The sequence below is a fragment of the Mobula birostris genome, chromosome 4, assembly GCF_030028105.1.
Source record: "Mobula birostris isolate sMobBir1 chromosome 4, sMobBir1.hap1, whole genome shotgun sequence".
NCBI classification, from domain to species: domain Eukaryota; kingdom Metazoa; phylum Chordata; class Chondrichthyes; order Myliobatiformes; family Myliobatidae; genus Mobula; species Mobula birostris.
Window position 1 is genome coordinate 111,507,645 of NC_092373.1, and position 16,650 is coordinate 111,524,294.

The 16,650-nt window shown below is 41.8% G+C and overlaps 1 protein-coding gene across 5 annotated transcripts in view; it reads left to right on the forward strand.

Moving 5' to 3' along the window:
• The window catches only part of tll1 (tolloid-like 1), a 414,821-nt gene that overhangs the window by 362,368 nt on the left and 35,803 nt on the right, over positions 1-16,650 (forward strand). For all 5 annotated transcript variants that reach the window (XM_072255927.1, XM_072255931.1, XM_072255928.1 and 2 more), the window contains one exon: positions 5,126-5,339. In XM_072255927.1, coding sequence (XP_072112028.1) covers positions 5,126-5,339 — 214 coding nt within the window. The remainder of the gene's footprint in view (positions 1-5,125; positions 5,340-16,650) is intronic.

A 16,650-nucleotide genomic window follows, 5' to 3' on the forward strand; every position in this document is an offset into this window, starting at 1 on the left:
TTAAGAGATGTTGACACCCAGGAACTTGAAACCACTCACCCTTTCCACTACTAATCCCTCAATGAAGATTCATGTGTGTGTTCCCTTGACCTCCCCTGCCTGAGTCTACAATCAATGTCTTGGGCTTATTGATGTTGAGTGTAAAGTTGTTGCACTACCACTCAACCAGATGATCTATCGCACTCCTATACAATAGTTGTGTCATCGGCAAATTTATTGCTATATTTTGAGCTGAGCCTAACCACACAATCATGGGTGTGGAGAGAATTGAGTAGTGGGCATCCTTGAGGTGTGCCAGTGTTGATTGTCAGCAATGAGGAAAGGTTATTTCCAATCTCCACTGACTACGGTCTTCTAATGAGGAAGTCAAGGATCCAATTGCAGAGGGAGGCAAGTGGCTCCAGGGTTTGGAGCTTGTTGATAAGTATTGAGGGTATGATGGTATTGACTACTGATCTGTAATCCTGATGTAGGTATTGCTATTACCAGATGATCCAAGGCCAGTGAGATTTCATCTATTGTGGAGATAGGCAAATTGCATTGAGTCCAGGTCCTTGCGTAGGCAGGAGTTGATTCCAGCCATGACCAACCTCTCAAAGCACTTCATCATGGTAGATAAAGGGTCGAGTCAGGAGCGTTTATATCGTGACCCGGTTAATCCAAAAGGAAACCAATCCTGACACCACGCGCCAGACAAGAATGGCTGACTGGTGCGACACGCTAAAAAAAAAATCATGGTAGATGTGAGGGCAACTGGGCGATAATCATTGAATCAGTTCACCCTGCCTTTCTTGGTATAATTTTTGCCCTTTTGTAGTAGGTGGGAAACTCTTGTTTGCTTCAGTGGGATAACATTGGGCAAGTTTGTTGGCTCCTCTGCTTCCACAGGTTATACGTTGGTGGTGGTTCAGAGTCATTTTCAAGCTGGCCCTGTTGAAATCCCCTGCAAAGATATGGAAAGCATCAGGTGCGCTGTGTTGTGATTGTTGGTCATAGTGCTCAGCTCCTCCAGTGTCTACCTGATGTTGGTCTGAGATGGAATATACACCACTACCAGGATGATGGCAAAAAACTCTCCTGATAGTTAAAATGGGTGACTTTTGGCTGCAGCTCTATGCCTGAAATGGTGGCAGTGAGCCGTGTTTCCATGAAGCAAAGTGCACAGCAGACCCTGATGTCCCTCTGGTATTGCAATCTTGCTCTGAGGTGTTCAGTTTTATTTTCCAGAGACTCTATGAAACTCCCTTTTGCTCGGCGTCTCTGGAAGACCTGCTCGTTAGCCTCTTGCTAACAGCCACTGGATTCCATTGTGAGAAACCCGCCTTTTATCAGGTTTCATAAATCAAGGGTGTACAACTTTGGTCCCACCAAATCTGTGAGGTTGGGATGTCTCACTCACTCAAACCCCGGTTTGTGTGAATGCTGTGTGATTTACTGCCCCTGGTAAGAAATAACAGATCGTACGCTAGATATAATTAAAATGAAGTGTATTTAAGAATGTTAATTTAAGCAAGCAATTATTAAATGAAAGAGAAAAAACAGAAAGGACCCATTACTCTTAAATAGTCAAATATGCAGAAGTTGGAGCTCATCTTGAACTTGTCTGTCACTCTGTCACTCATGCACTGGACCTTCGGTCAGTGTGAAAGCACACACCACCTTCCGAACGTTGCTCAAAATTCATCCGGACTAAATGGGTCTCCCATGGGAATGTTGGTCCTTCCTCCTTGAAGCCTTTCATCCACATAAAGCACCTTATGCAATAGGGATGGCATCCTCAGCCATCTCTCTGCCTGTCTTCTCATAGCTCCTGCCAACAAAAATCTTCAACCTAGTGTTCTCCATGGCCTTCCCCCAATTCCACTGTCTTGATTGACTGACAGCACATTCCAATGTTGAACATAAAAGCTTCTTATCTTAACTCAAACCTAAGCAGGACTGACTGCTCTTACAGAACTGCTAAAATGAAATACCTACAGCACAGCAGTAAAATTCTTAACCAGGGCATTACATGTACATTTGGCAGCAGAATAGTTCAGAGTGGCGGTTTAAGGGCTCTGCTTTTCAATCTTGCTCATAGACAGGCCCGTTTTCCTTGCTTTCTTTCTCTTAAAAAGGAACTGTATTTGCAACCTGAGTCTGCAGTCCAGGGTCCATCAACTTTTGAGGATCAATAGAGTTTTTAAATGTCTTCAAGTGATGTTACTTGCTGAAATACTATGTCTGTGGATTTCAGCCGTTGTAGTCCTAAATGGGAATATTTGATTATCCACATTTCAGCTGCACACAGTCACCACTTGTCAGTGACACTTGGTCAAATATAGCCACTAGGTAACCTTAAGATGGTGGATGGTAGTGTGACTAGTGAAGTAAGAGGATTTGTATGTCAGATTAATTCTCTTTGAAAAGACAAGTAAGTCATAGGCATAGGTGGAAAGCAAAATGTTGTTTCGTTTGTGATCAATGTATTCAGTGCTTGAGAATGTTGTGCAAAGGCCAGGAACAGAAAATACAACTCTGATTTTTAAGTAGCGTTTGAACAGACAAATAGAACTGCCCATCAAGATGGCACCTGTGTGCAACACTCCCACAGTTGACATCTTCTAGGTAGGCCCCGGAACCATTTATTTCATTTCTTTTATGTCCTTTACATCTGTTTTTCATCTTGGATGTGTTTCTGGAACAGGTAGAAGTTGTGATTTGCAACTTGGAGATCTTTTGTGTGATCCAGTGCTTTGCTAACTCCGAGAGGATTCTGGGAGGCAGTGTCCCAATGTTTTACTCCATTTTGCTGATTAAAGCTTCCACTGTTTGCCGATTAAAGCGGCAAGTGAGATTGAAACATCAAGTCGAATGTGGAAGGTGAGCACTGGCTGCCTGCCTTCTGGTCACTGATGGGGCTGCTCTGCTGCTGGAGAGGTGAGCCTGTGTAGCCTGTCGCTGTGCCTGAAGGATGTTACTCATGGCTTTCTGCATACAGGTTTCCCCCGCCATCCGAAGGTAAAGCATTCCTATGAAACGGTTCGTAAGCTGAAATGTTGTAAAGCGAAGAAGCAATTGCCATTTATTTATATAGGAACATTTTTTGAGCGTTCGCAGACCCAAAAATAACCTACCAAATCATGCCAAATAACACATAAAACCTAAAATAGCAGTAAGATATAGTAAAAACAGGAATAATATGATAAATACACAGCCTATATAAAGTAGAAATACTTTTCCACAATCATTGCCTACACAGATCTCCGGAGCGAAAATCTCGCGCAAGCACCGTTGGCAAAAACACGGCGCAAGCGCTCTCCAGTAACCTTTAAGCTATGAAGCTGCCAAATCATACCAAATAACACGTAAAAATACACAGCCGATATAAAGTAGAAATAATGTATGTACAGTGTAGTATCACTTACTGGAATTGGTTCAGCGCCGAGCACACTGATGATGGTGTGTTAGACTCAGTTGTTGCAGGTTGGGGTGCTGCAGTAGCCCCCACCCTCCAGGCCGCCGAGCGATACATTGCCGCGAAGCAAGCAGGAGTCCAGCGGTAGCCGGGAGGCACACAGCACATCTTTAAGAAAAAAGCCGAAATAAACATGCTAATTAATTAGGTGCCGCCAGACATGTAAATGCTGGCCCAGATCAGTGCTGATTGCATTGCGTCTGATCTGGGCCGACATTTATGTGTGGGGCGGCACCTAATTAATTAGCATGTTTATTTTGGTTTTTTCTTAAAGATGTGCTGTGTGCCTCCTGGCTACCGCTGCGTTCTCTGCGAATCGGTATCTGTCCGTGGCCCGGGGGTTGGGGTGGTGGGACACTGGGGTGTCATCCCATCATCTATTTCCATTAGAGCAGGCAGCTCATCTTCTCCTATGACTGCCTGCCTCGATGTCGAAGGACGAGGTTCGTCATCTGCTGTGGCTGATGTGGAAGGCTTGCTTGACTGCTGAGCCTTGCGCATTTTTCTATCATACAGTTCTTTGTAAGGACTCAAACCATCTTGCAAATATCCCCTAAACCTATGTACCCTTTCAAAACTAAAGTCGTACTTTATCATTACTCATTCAATTTCAATTGTTATCCTTTCCTCTTCCAATTGCATCAGCTCTTCATCTATCAGTTCTTGGTCATGGGATGCCAAAGCCTCTTCAACATCATCTTCGTCAGCTTCCACAAACCAAACTCACGTTATCCTTACTTCGTTCACCACAATCAATTATGTCTAGTTTTACGCTAAATGTAACACCCTTACGAGCTCTTTCAGGCTTTTCCAATACCTCAGAACTCATCTTGCAAACGGCTGCTCACCGGCACGTGTTAAAGCAATGCCAGCGAGAATGCAGTTCCAAATCTGGGGGCGAGCGGCTGCTCAGGGCGCGCGCTGCCTTTTATCGCGCGCTGATTTTTTCGTAACAGTGAAAACACCTTCTGTTAACGAAAACAGGGTACTAATGTAGGTTTTTCGTAACAGTGAGGTTTTGTAAAGTGAATGTTCAAAAAGTGGAGGACACCTGTATATGGATATGAACAATGGATGTTTTTCAGCCCTATAGTTTTTTGATATTATGTGCTTTTGCCCATTCTTTCTAATTTTTCTTGTGTGGTTTAAGGGGATTTGGGGTCAATGTTCTTGTTGCTTTTTTTTGTTAGTGTCTTTGTGCGGGGAGAGGGGCACTTGGGGACTGATGTACTTGCTGCACTGTGCGGGGGAGGGCTGGTTTGGTGGTTGATGATCGTGTTACCGTTCTCTTTTTTTTCTTGGTTTCATGTCTATCTGGAGAAGGAGAATTTCAAGAGTTGGTATACTTTGATAATAAATGAACTTGTGACCTTTGAAATAGGCAAGAGTACAATCCAACTGAATAATTGAGGTTGATATAGATGCGCTCAAAGGTCGGCATGGATGTGGTTAGCCTCAAGGCCTGTTTCTATGCTGTATAACTCCACGACTTTGATAAAATCTCAATCTCCATCTTGGTTAAATTGTGCATTTGCTTGACTATCAAATGTATGTTACAGATCCCAACAATAAACATTTACCTACGTGATAGTTGACATAGGTAAATAAACTGTGAACTGGACAGTATGTATATATCAGAGGAAAATATTTCATCATTTGTTTTTCCAGACTTTCAACGAATTTGAGATCGAGCAACACCAAGAATGTGCTTATGATCACCTGGAAGTGTTTGATGGAGAAACTGATAAGTTTGCAATCCTTGGACGGTTCTGTGGGAGCATCGTTCCAAATCCTGTCATCTCCACTGGAAATAAAATGTTTGTTAGATTTGTTTCAGATGCATCAGTGCAAAGGAAAGGTTTCCAGGCCACCCATTCCACTGGTAAGTTTTGAGGGATGTTCATCTTTCTGTGATACATAAAGATCTGAGCTGTTTTCATCAACACTGAAAGATTTTCCCCAGCTATCAAGCTGTAATTGAGGGCAGTAATCATTCTGAATATCACAAGGACGTCTGCCCTCTTTGCTGTGCAAGCAAAATACATTGACTGATAGAATCTGGAAAGAAATATTCAACAGGTCAAGTGATATCACAGGGAGAGAAACAAAGTTAGTTTTACAGGTGAATTGCCTTTCATCTGAATAGAACAAAAACTCTTCAAAGATGCAGATAAAAGAAAATTTAAATCTCAGTAATTAGTTTTTTTTGGTAAAGTCACCATATTTACTGAAAGTACCTGATTTATTTTCGTTTCTATTACTATGTTAAGCCCTCCAGTATTAAAACAAAACAGGAGAAATTTCTGTGAACTTCTCGCTCTTGACTGCTGGTCCCAATGAATGATGACTTCTATGATTAAATTATGAGGCTAGATTGAAGGAGATCCTTTTGAATTACCTGTTTTGAAAATCAAAATCTACTACTGTAATTTGGGGAAAAAAAACAGTAATGTTAAGGTTGCTGTTCCTTTAGAAGGAGATCAGTGAGGAGAATGATAGGCCCTTTAGAATCACAAAGTTTTCTAACCAATCTCATTTCCACATTCTTTCCCACAGTCCTGGAAACTTCTTCCTTTCAAAAGCATTGCGGTTGACCTTACTTACACTCACTTTTTGTGTATTCCAAATCACAATTGTCTATGCAAAAAAAAATGTGATTCCCTCCTGTTGCCTCTCTGGCCAAGGAGTGTCTTCTGGGCATTAGTCTTTCTTACTCAGAGAGTGGTTGGTGCGTGGAATGCACTGCTTGAGTCAGTGGTAAAGGCAGGTACACTAGTGAAGTTTAAGAGACTACAAGACAGGTATATGGAGGAATTTAAGGTGGGGGCTTATATGGGAGGCAGGGTTTGAGGGTCGGCACAACATTGTGGGCCGAAGGGCCTGTACTGTGCTGTACTATTCTATGTTCTATGTTCTTTCAATAGAAACAGTTTTCTTCATTTACTTAACTCCAAACTGTAGCAATAACAACTTCTCCGGCATTTATTTATGTCCTTTAATTTGCAATCGCTTTTTTCACCTTTATATAAACCAGTAATAATATATGCCTTTGATACTTGCAACACACACAAAATGCTGGAGAAACTCAGCAGGCCAAGAAAAGAATACAGTCAACATTTTGGGCTGAGACACTTCAGTAGGACTGGGAAAAAAAAGATCAGTAGATTTTAAAAGGGGAGGGGAGGGAGAAACACAAGGTGAAACCGGGAGGTGGGGTGGTGAACTAAAGAGCTGGGACGGAATATTAAGTATTGTTCCTCCTACCTGAGTGTGGCCTCTTCGCAAAAGTAGAGGAGGCCATGGATGTCCATATTGGAATGGAACTGGGAAGTGGAATTAAAATGGGAGATCTGGCTTTTTCTGGAGGACGGAGATGCTCGCTGAAGCGGGTCAATCTACATCGGGTCTCACTGATATACAGGAGGCCACACCGGGAGCATTGGACACGGTATATGACCGCAGCAGACTCAGAGGTGAAGTATCGCCTCACCTGGAAGGAATGTTTAGGGCCCTGAATGGTGTTGCTTGGATTTCCAGCCATTTTGTGTGTGTTGCTTAGACCAAGCACCTGCAGATTTTCTCCTGTATACGCCTTTGATACTTATTTAGTTCATCACCAGCAGAAATACAGCTGCTTTTTTTTTTAACTTCACATCCTACCTACCCTGATACATGCTCAGAATTTTTTATTTTATGGGTTTTAACTCTAACTATACAGAGGTGCCCAGGCTCCCATGCTGGGGTACCTTGATGGGCAAGCTGAAAGATCTTGCTCTCCAGCTTGATTGTGCCTGCTGCCTGTCCCTCACAAGAAGATTGCGTCCAACTTTTTTCTTAGTGTTTTCACTCTCCTGTGATAGACTGCCGGGTTATTGTGATCAATGATTGACCTTCTTAGGGCTGTCATCCAGGTCCTTGCAGGTCAAAAATGATCTTTAACTTTTGATTGGTGGGAATGCTAGGAATGAACAGATACAAAGTAACCAGTTTGTGGAGTTGATGGTAAATTGGGTCAGATATGGGTGGAGTTAAATGTGACTGACATTTACAAAGTTTCGCTACTTTTTAAAAACAGCAGAAGCTTTAATTATTTACAGCTAATGGCAGCGCGGCACAGCTGGGGGGGCTGTTGCTTCACAGCTGCAATGCCACACGTTCAGTACTGGCCTCTGGGGAGGCCCACTTGGAGTTGGCATTTTCTCTCTGTGGAGTTTCACTTAGCCCTCAGGATTTTCACACCGTCACCAAGTGTGGGTTGGTAGTTTAATTGGTTATTGTAATTTGCCCCTGCTGTGTGACGGTTGGAGGCAGGATATGGGGATAGAGTAGGCTGCAGAGAGTATTAGGGAGGAAGCGGTATTATTCCATGAGCCAGGATAGACTAATGGAGCTGAAGTGGCCTCTTTCTAAGTGACATGGAAGTACAAAGCGAAGTTTCAGCCTGGTTCAGACTCATTGTTAAGTAGTGATTGGAGAATAACATGATTCCGTTGACCACAACCTCATTTTCATTATAAACAGCAGCGGTAGTGAAAATCTCCTACGACCTGCTCAGATTCAATGTAATAAAATACTGTTTTATAATATCTTCAGTATCATAGTTAATTACCAGTCAAAGCAATTAGAGTTTATTTGTTCCTCCTCTGCTTGAGCAAAATCACCAACAGTGATTTCAATCCTGTATGCTGTGGTAAAAGTGTGATGCATGTATAACTGCAGCCCCTGTCAAATATTACATTTCCATTCAGTGCACTTTCACCATTTTGGCACTTTAAGACACAATCTGCACAATAGCAGTTAAAAAAATTTAAAAGAGTTAACTAAATATACTAACTATAAAGCTGGTGAATTTGAAGCCATTGAATTGCCAGGAAAATAGCTAGCTGATTCACTCCTGTTCTCCCATGAAGGAGATCTGCTGTTCGACATGAATGACTCACAGACTACCCCCAGTGCACATGAACATTACTCTGAAATGTTCCAGCTAGCTACTCGACTTAAAGATAAGTAGTCAAGAAAGGAGGTTTGTACCAATATTGCGCATATACCACTGAGAGAAACATCAATGCACACATGTTATTTGTCCTAAGAAGCCTGGAGTAGCTCAGGGTCTCAGGTAGGTGCTTCGTTGGCCCAGCTCCTGATGATGTGTGAGCCATTTGAAACCTAGGGGCTACGTTCACTGGGTCACACAAACGCCCCTGAGGATGGTTGAGCATTCTCTCTCATCACAGGGCCACATACTGTGTAGTCTGGCAGTGATTCCTCAAGGATTATGGTCATCCTGTGGTCACCACAAAATAGTCTTGTTGTGTCCGCCGTTGTTGAGAACGGTCTTTGTGTCAAGCCTGGCTGTAGGAGTTGTGCCTGAGGACTGGAGGATAGCACATTTATTCCATGGTTCAGGAAAGGATGATCCTGGGAATTGTAGATCAGAGAATCTTGCATCTGTGCTGGGTAAACTATTAGAGAGGATCCTTAGGGACTGGAATTATGAGCATTTGGAGAAGCATAGATTTTTTATGGATAATCAGTATGGCTCTGTGAGGGGCAGGTCATGCCTAATGAACCTGATTGGGTTTTTTGAAGAGGTGACATGGAACTTTGGCTACGTGGATTCAGAATTGGCTTGCCCACAGAAGGCAGAGGATGGTAGGAGACAGACATGTATTCTACCTAGAGGTCAGTGATTAGTGGTGCTCCTCGGGCTCTTTGTGATTTTTATAAATGACTCGGATGAGGAAACAGAAGGATGGGTTTGTAAGTTTGCAGAGGACACAAAAGGTGATGGTGTCGAAGGTTGTTAGAGGTTACAATGGGATATAGACAGGATGCAGAGCTGGTTGGAGAAATGCCAGATGCAGTTCAATCTGGATAAGAGATTGAGATACTTTGGGAGATTGAACTTGAAGGTGGAAACAAGGTTAATGACAGGATTCCTAGCATTGTGGGGGAACGGAGGAATCTTGGGGTCCATGTCCATAGATCTCTCAAAATAACTGTGCAGGTTGAAAGGGTGGTTAAGAAGGCCAGTGGTCTTTTGGCCTTTAGTAGTTGGGGGATTAAGTTTGAGAGCCACAAGATTATGCTGTAGTTCTATAAACTCTGCTCAAACAGCAATTGGAGTACAAGTTTCCCCCGCCATCCGAAGGTAGAGTGTTCCTATGAAATGGTTCATAAGCTGGAATGTTGTAAAGCGAAGAAGCAATTACCATTTATTTATATGGGAAAAATTTGTGAGCGTTTGCAGACCCAAAAATAATCTACCAAATCATACCAAATAACACATAAAACCTAAAAAAACAGTAACATATAGTAAAAACAGGAACGATATGATAAATACACAGCCTATATAAAGTAGAACATCATTGCCGCACTGTTCTCCGTAGCGAAAATCTCACGGAAGTGCTCTCAGCAGAAACACAGTAACCTTTAAGCTATGAAGCTGCCAAATCATACAAAATAACACACAAAAATACAGAGCCTATATAAAGTAGAAATAATGTATGTACAGTGTATTATCACTTACCAGAATCGGGAAGACAGCGCCGAGCACACTGATGTTGGTGTGTTAGGCTGAGTCGTCGGAGGTTGGGGTGGCGCAGTGGTCCACACCCTCCCGGCCACCAACGGATACATTGCCGCAAAGCATGCAGGGGTACAGCGGTAGCTGGGACGCACCCAACACATCTTTAAGAAAAAAGCTGAAATAAACAAGCTAATTAATTAGGTGCCGCCTGGCATGTAAATGTCGGCCCAGATCAGAGGCGACGCAATCGGCAATCACCTCCGATCCAGGCTGATATCTATGTGCCGGGTGGCACCTAATTAATTAGCTTGTTTATTTCGGCATTTTTCTTAAAGATTGGCCTGTGAGTTTGACGTCAGTGGTGGGTAAATTGATGGAAAGTATTTTTGGGGATGGTATATATAAATATCTGGATAGATAGGGTCAGATTAGGAACAGTCAACATGGACTTGTGCGTGGAAGGTCATGTTTGACAAATCATATTGAATTTTTTGAAGAGGTTACTAGGAAAGTTGACCGAGGGTAAAGCGGTGGATGTTGTCTATATGGACTTCAGTAAGGCCATTGACAAGTTCCCACACGGAAGGTTGGTTAGGAAGGTTCAATTGCTAGGTATTAGCATTGAAGTAGTAAAATGGATTCAGCAATGGCTGGATGGGAGATGTCAGGGAGTGGTGATGGATAACTGTTTGTCAGATTGGAGGTCGGTGACTAGTGGTGTGCCTCAGGGAACTGTACTGGGTCCAATGTTATTTGTCATATACATTAATGATCTGGATGATGGGGTGGTAAATTGGATGAGTAAGTTTGCAGATGATACTAAGATAGGTGCAGTTGTGGATAATGAAGTAGGTTTTCAAAGCTTGCAGAGAGATTTATGCCGGTTAGAAGAGTGGGCTGAAAGATGGCAGATGGAGTTTAATGCTGATAAATGTGAGGTGTTACATTTTGGTAGGACTACTCAAAATAGGACATACATGGTAAATGGTAGGGCATTGAAGAATGCAGTAGAACAGAGGGATCTAGGAATAATGGTGCATAGTTCCCTGAAGGTGGAATCTCATGCAGATGGGGTGGTGAAGAAGGCTTTTGGTATGCTGGCCTTTATAAATCAGAGCATTGAGTATAGGAGTTGGGATGTAATGTTGAAATTGTATAAGGCATTGGTGAGGCCATATTTGGAGTATTGTGTACAGTTTTGCTCACCAAATTACAGGAAAGATGTCAACAAAATAGAGAGAGTACAGAGAAGATTTACTAGAGTGTTACCTAGGTTTCATCACCTAAGTTACAGAGAAAGGTTGAACAAGTTAGGTCTTTATTCTTTGGAGTGTAGAAGGTTGAGGGGGGACTTGATAGAGGTATTTAAAATTATGAGGGGGATAGATAGAGTTTATATGGATAGGCTTTTTCCATTGAGAGTGGGGGAGATTCAAACAAGAGGACATGAGTTGAGAGTTAAAGGGCAAAAGTTTAGGGGTAACATGAGGGGGAACTTCTTTACTCAGAGAGTGGTAGCTGTGTGGAATGAGCTTCCAGCAGAAGTGGTTGAGGCAGGTTTGATGTTGTCGTTTAAAGTTAAATTGGACAACTATATGGACAGAAAAGGAATGGAGGGTTATGGGCTGAGTGCAGGTCGGTGGGACTAGGTGAGAGTAAGAGTTCGGCACCGACTAGAAGGGCTGAGATGGCCTGTTTCCGTGCTGTAATTGTTATATGGTTATATGTGTTGGGTGCGTCCCGGCTACCACTGCATTCTCCGCGGCAATGTATCGGTCCACAGCCCAGGGGTTGTGGTGGTGGGACACTGGGGTGTCATCTCATTGCTGTTTGCATCAGGGCAGGCAGGTCATCTTCTTCTATGTCTGCCTGCCTCGATGTCGAAGGTCGAGGTTCGTCGTCTGCTGTGGCTGTTGTGGAAGGCTTGAAAAACAACAGTGTGCTTGACTGCTTAGCCTCGCGCATTTTTCTATGATACAGTTCTTTGTAAGCACTCATTAGCTCATTGGTGAATAGAATACTTGGAACAAAGTGATGTAAGGAAGGACATCCCAGCAGGATGATCCTCTGGGAGCTTCTGACCCAACCTGTGTTCACAGTGCTGGATGTGATCAGAAAGTGCTGGGGAAATTCAGCAAAGCAAGTGGAAAGAGAAACCATTAACATTCTGTATCAAAGACCATTCATTCATCAAATTGTGAAAGGTTGATTAAAAAAAATGATTTTAAGTTTCGGAGAGAGTGGCCAGAGGGATTTTGGATTTGCAGTGTCTGATATTATTTTGATTTCTGTTGAGTATGATCACTTTATCCCAGAATACTCATTCTGACTTGTCTGACCAGGATGGTGGATTTTTACCATGAGGCTCAATTTACAAGGACTTGCAAAATGTAATTTTTAAAATTCATCATATTAATTGATGGTTTTGTTCTAAATTTTCAGCATTATTTAACATTACTTTTGATTCAGCCAAAAGCATTGTATCCAAAGCGATGGAAGTGGTCAAGTTGTACCCATCTTCATTTCCTTTTGTTCATTTTGATCGAACAGTTGTAGTTCACGTGCAACAATCATTCATCAGTTAGTTAATTAATTGATTTATCCTCAGCTTTATAAATTGATTACTGTGGATTTGGGTTAATTGGGCCATCAGTTAATTGAGGCAGCCGCTTATTTGTGACAATTTTTTAAAAAAATCAAACTGATAAAAGTTACCGGGATTCACTTCATCTATTTGGGACATCATTGCCGCTTAATTGGGACAGGAGACAATTCCCAATGGTTCTAACCAGTATTAATTACACACACTTGTGTGGCTTTTAGAAGCTACACTGGGCTTCAAGTGAACAGTTTTTAAATAAGGTCAGTTACATGTGTTTGTGTTCAAAAAGCAGTGATTTTTGTCACTGATAGTTGGTAAGAAATAAGCAGTAAGACAATTCAGAACTGATTTGCTCATCGCAGTTTCAAGCATTCAGGCTTGGAGATGCCAGAAACAACCAGGAATGAAAATGAAACAATTTCACTCCTCAACAAGTTAGAAACGACAACGAATTTGACGGTATCACAATCATCTTGAATGTTACAATGAAAATGAAGATTTGGAGGTTGCAATCGGTGATAACATTGTATGAAGAAAGTCCATTATGAAAGCTTTAGTTTGTGCTGATTTTGTTCATTACATACACTGGATGAATTCTTCTGTCGATAACTATTAGGAATAAACATACATCCCTCTGTTCTACTGCACTCCTCAGTGCCCTACCATTTACCTTGTATGTTTTAATTTGTTCCATATTTCATTTAAATATGTAACTTGTTGCTCAGTTCATCTTTTTTGTACCTTTTAACTGTTTCCATGAAAGTTTGACTACTTAGGGCAGGCACATAATTGGGCCAAAATGTACTGGTACCAATTTGTCTAAATTCATTGAAATCTACTATATTTATTGGTTCAGATAAATATATGAAAAGTAAAATATTGCCAATGCCAGAAATCAAATACATAAAAAGTTGGAAATCATCTGTTAAATCTTTTGTCAATTAAGAGTGGACTTGGTCTACCAATGCAGAACCCTCAAAAAGTCTTGGTGGGTAACGATTTTGAAGGATTACACTGCCATCTAGTGACAAAAATAATTTTTACCTGTTAATTGCATTTGATTCAGTCATTGATTGTAGCAATCAAATGAGGTACAATGTCAATGTAATGTACTTCGTTATGTTGTATTTTCTGATCAACTGCAGGTACTTCATGTCTGTTATTCATGAAATAAAGGACATAATAATACCTGCATTAAATCCAAAAATAGAGGTCAAAGTCTGTAGTCCACTTTGTAAGGGTACATTATGTTGATGTATTCTCTAGCTTCATTAGCGTTATTAAGTTGTATCAGATTTATAAAGAAAAATTAATGGATTAACTTAGAAAAGACATGTGGTAAATGAATTTGGAATGAATGTGGAGTCAAAGCATCAATGTATGGAACTTGTATCCTAGTATCTGTAGAGTGGTCAGCAGGGGGAGAGCTTCTGTGTCAAACAGTACCCTAGTGAGAGTCAGTGTCTGTGAGATGCATGCCCCAATGAGAGTCAAGTTCTATGAAAGCTGGCCTGCAGGGAGAGTTAGTGTGTGAAGGACATTTTCCCCAGGGTAAAGTTAAAGGAATTCCATCTCCTGCGTTGTATAGTTGTGTGGGATTTTACGGGTCCAGTGTTCTCATTGTGTTTCCTGAGTCTGGGCTCCAGTTATTTCAGGGTCACAGGAAGTCAGTAATATAGTCAGAAATTTCTACAGAACTTTGTGGAGGTACCTCTTTGTTAGGTTTTGTAAGTTCAGAAACTAATTGAAAGAAAAACACAGGAGCCCGGGATCCTTGTTTACTTAGTTTTTCTTTGAGGTGCTCACATATAACGTGGTGTAATGACGTATACTGTTCTTATACTTGTAACCCATAATGAATTAGGTAAACAAGTAAAGAATGCTTAATTAGATTAGATTATGAGGACAGGCAGTCCTCTTTTATTGTCATTTAGTAATGCATGCATTAAGAAATGATACAATGTTCCTCCGGTGTGATATCACAGAAACACAAGACAGACCAAGACTGAAAAACTGACAAAAACCACATAATTATAACATATAGTTACAACAGTGCAAGCAATACCGTAACTTGATGAGGAACAGGTCATGGGCATGGTAAAGAAAGTTCAAGGTCTCTCAGAAGTCCCATCATCTCACGCAGACGGGAGAAGGAAGAAAACTCTCCTCACTCTCTCTCACACACACACACACACACGCACATACACACACACACGCACATACACACACACATACACACACACACACACACACGCGCGCACACACACACACACACACACACACACACACACACACACACACACACACACACACACACACTATTTAATACAACTACTATATAGACATCCGCAGCATAGTATATTTTAAATTCTCCCATTCAACCTAAAGATTTAATCACAGAGGAGGATTTCTTACTTGTGTGGGATAACATCTTTCCTAACAAGGTGGGGAGTGGTCACTCTGCTTGGCTGGTGAGACTGGTTGCGGTGAAAAATTCTCAGGTGCTGGGGCTTCCTCCATGGTATTTGGAGGAGTTGATTCTGGGATGGCAGGAAATAGCTTTCTACTCGAAAGCCATTTTAATTCTGCTTTCCTCAACTAATTGATGTGTCATCTCCAGAAGATATCAGATGCAATATCCACTGTGTAGGACAGTGGTCTAGTTTTGTTCCTAATCTTTCCAAGTACCTACTTTTGATTACCTCTGTACTCCCACACCAGGACTGCGTGTTCAGGAGTGAAACATCAAACCTCCTTGTTTGAGGACCCCTCAATTTGTCTCAACTGTTGTCCTGTGTACTCCTCCTGAGATTGGATTTGAGGAAATACAAGCCTAACCATAAGAGGCAACCCAGCAACAGTGTTGCTGGTGAGTTGTTGGTTGTGGAGTGTGCTGCACTGCAATCCAATGGAAGTTGGTGAGCTTCTGATTCAGTGTTAGTGTAGTGTGTTCTGCTGACATTGCTCACAGTGCATCCAAGGAACTCTGATGTGGTTTTATGCATTGTAGGTTGTGTCTAACCAAGCTTATAGAGTCTTTTGAGGAAGTTAGCAGGAAAGTTCATGAAGGCAAGGCAGTGGATGTTGTCTTTAGCAAGGCCTTTGATGAGGTCCTGCATGGGAGGTTGGTCAAGAAGGTTCTGGTGCTTCAAGATGAGGTAGTAAATTGGATTAGACTTTGGGTTCACAGGAGAAGCCAAGGAGTAGTATTAGGTCATTGCCTCACTGACTGGAGGCCTGTGACTAGTGGTGTGCGACAGGGATTGGTGCTGGGTCCTTTGTTGGTTGTCATCTATATCAATGTTCTAGTTGATAATTTGGCAAACTAAGTCAGCAGATTTACGGATGACACTAAGTTTGGGGGTGCAGTGGACAGCAAGGAATGCTATCATGACTTGCAGTGGGATCTGGATCAGCTGGAAAAATGGAATTTAGTGTAGACGAATGTGAGGTGTTGCACTTTGGGAAGTCATTAAGCAGCAGGGCACTGAGGAGTTGAACGGAGGGAACTGGGAATACAAATCCATAATTCTTTGAAAGAAGTGGTGTTAACAATAGATATTATCATAAAGAGAGCTTTTGGCACATTGGCCTTCATAATTCAAGGTATTGAGTACAGTAACACACACAAAATGCTGGAGGAAAGCAGCAGGCCAGGCAGCATCTATGATAAAAAAAAAGTACAGTTGACGTTTTGGCCCGAAACGTCGACTGTACTTTTTTCCATAGATGCTGCTGGGTCTGCTGAGTAGTTGGGACGTTATGATGGAGTTGTATAAGATGTTGGTGAGGTCTAATTTGGAGTATTGTGTGCAGTTTTGGTCACCTACCTACAGAAAATATGTCAATAAGATTGAAAACGTGCAGAGAAAGTTTACGAAGATGTTACCAGGACTTAAGGACCCGAGTTATAGTGACATGTTGAATAAATTAGGACTTAATTCCCTACAGCATAGAAGAATGAGGGGAGATTTGATAGATGTATACAAAATTATGAGGTTATAGACAGGGTACTTTGTCCACTGAGGTTGGGTGAGGCTAGAATTAAAGGTGTGGTGGAGA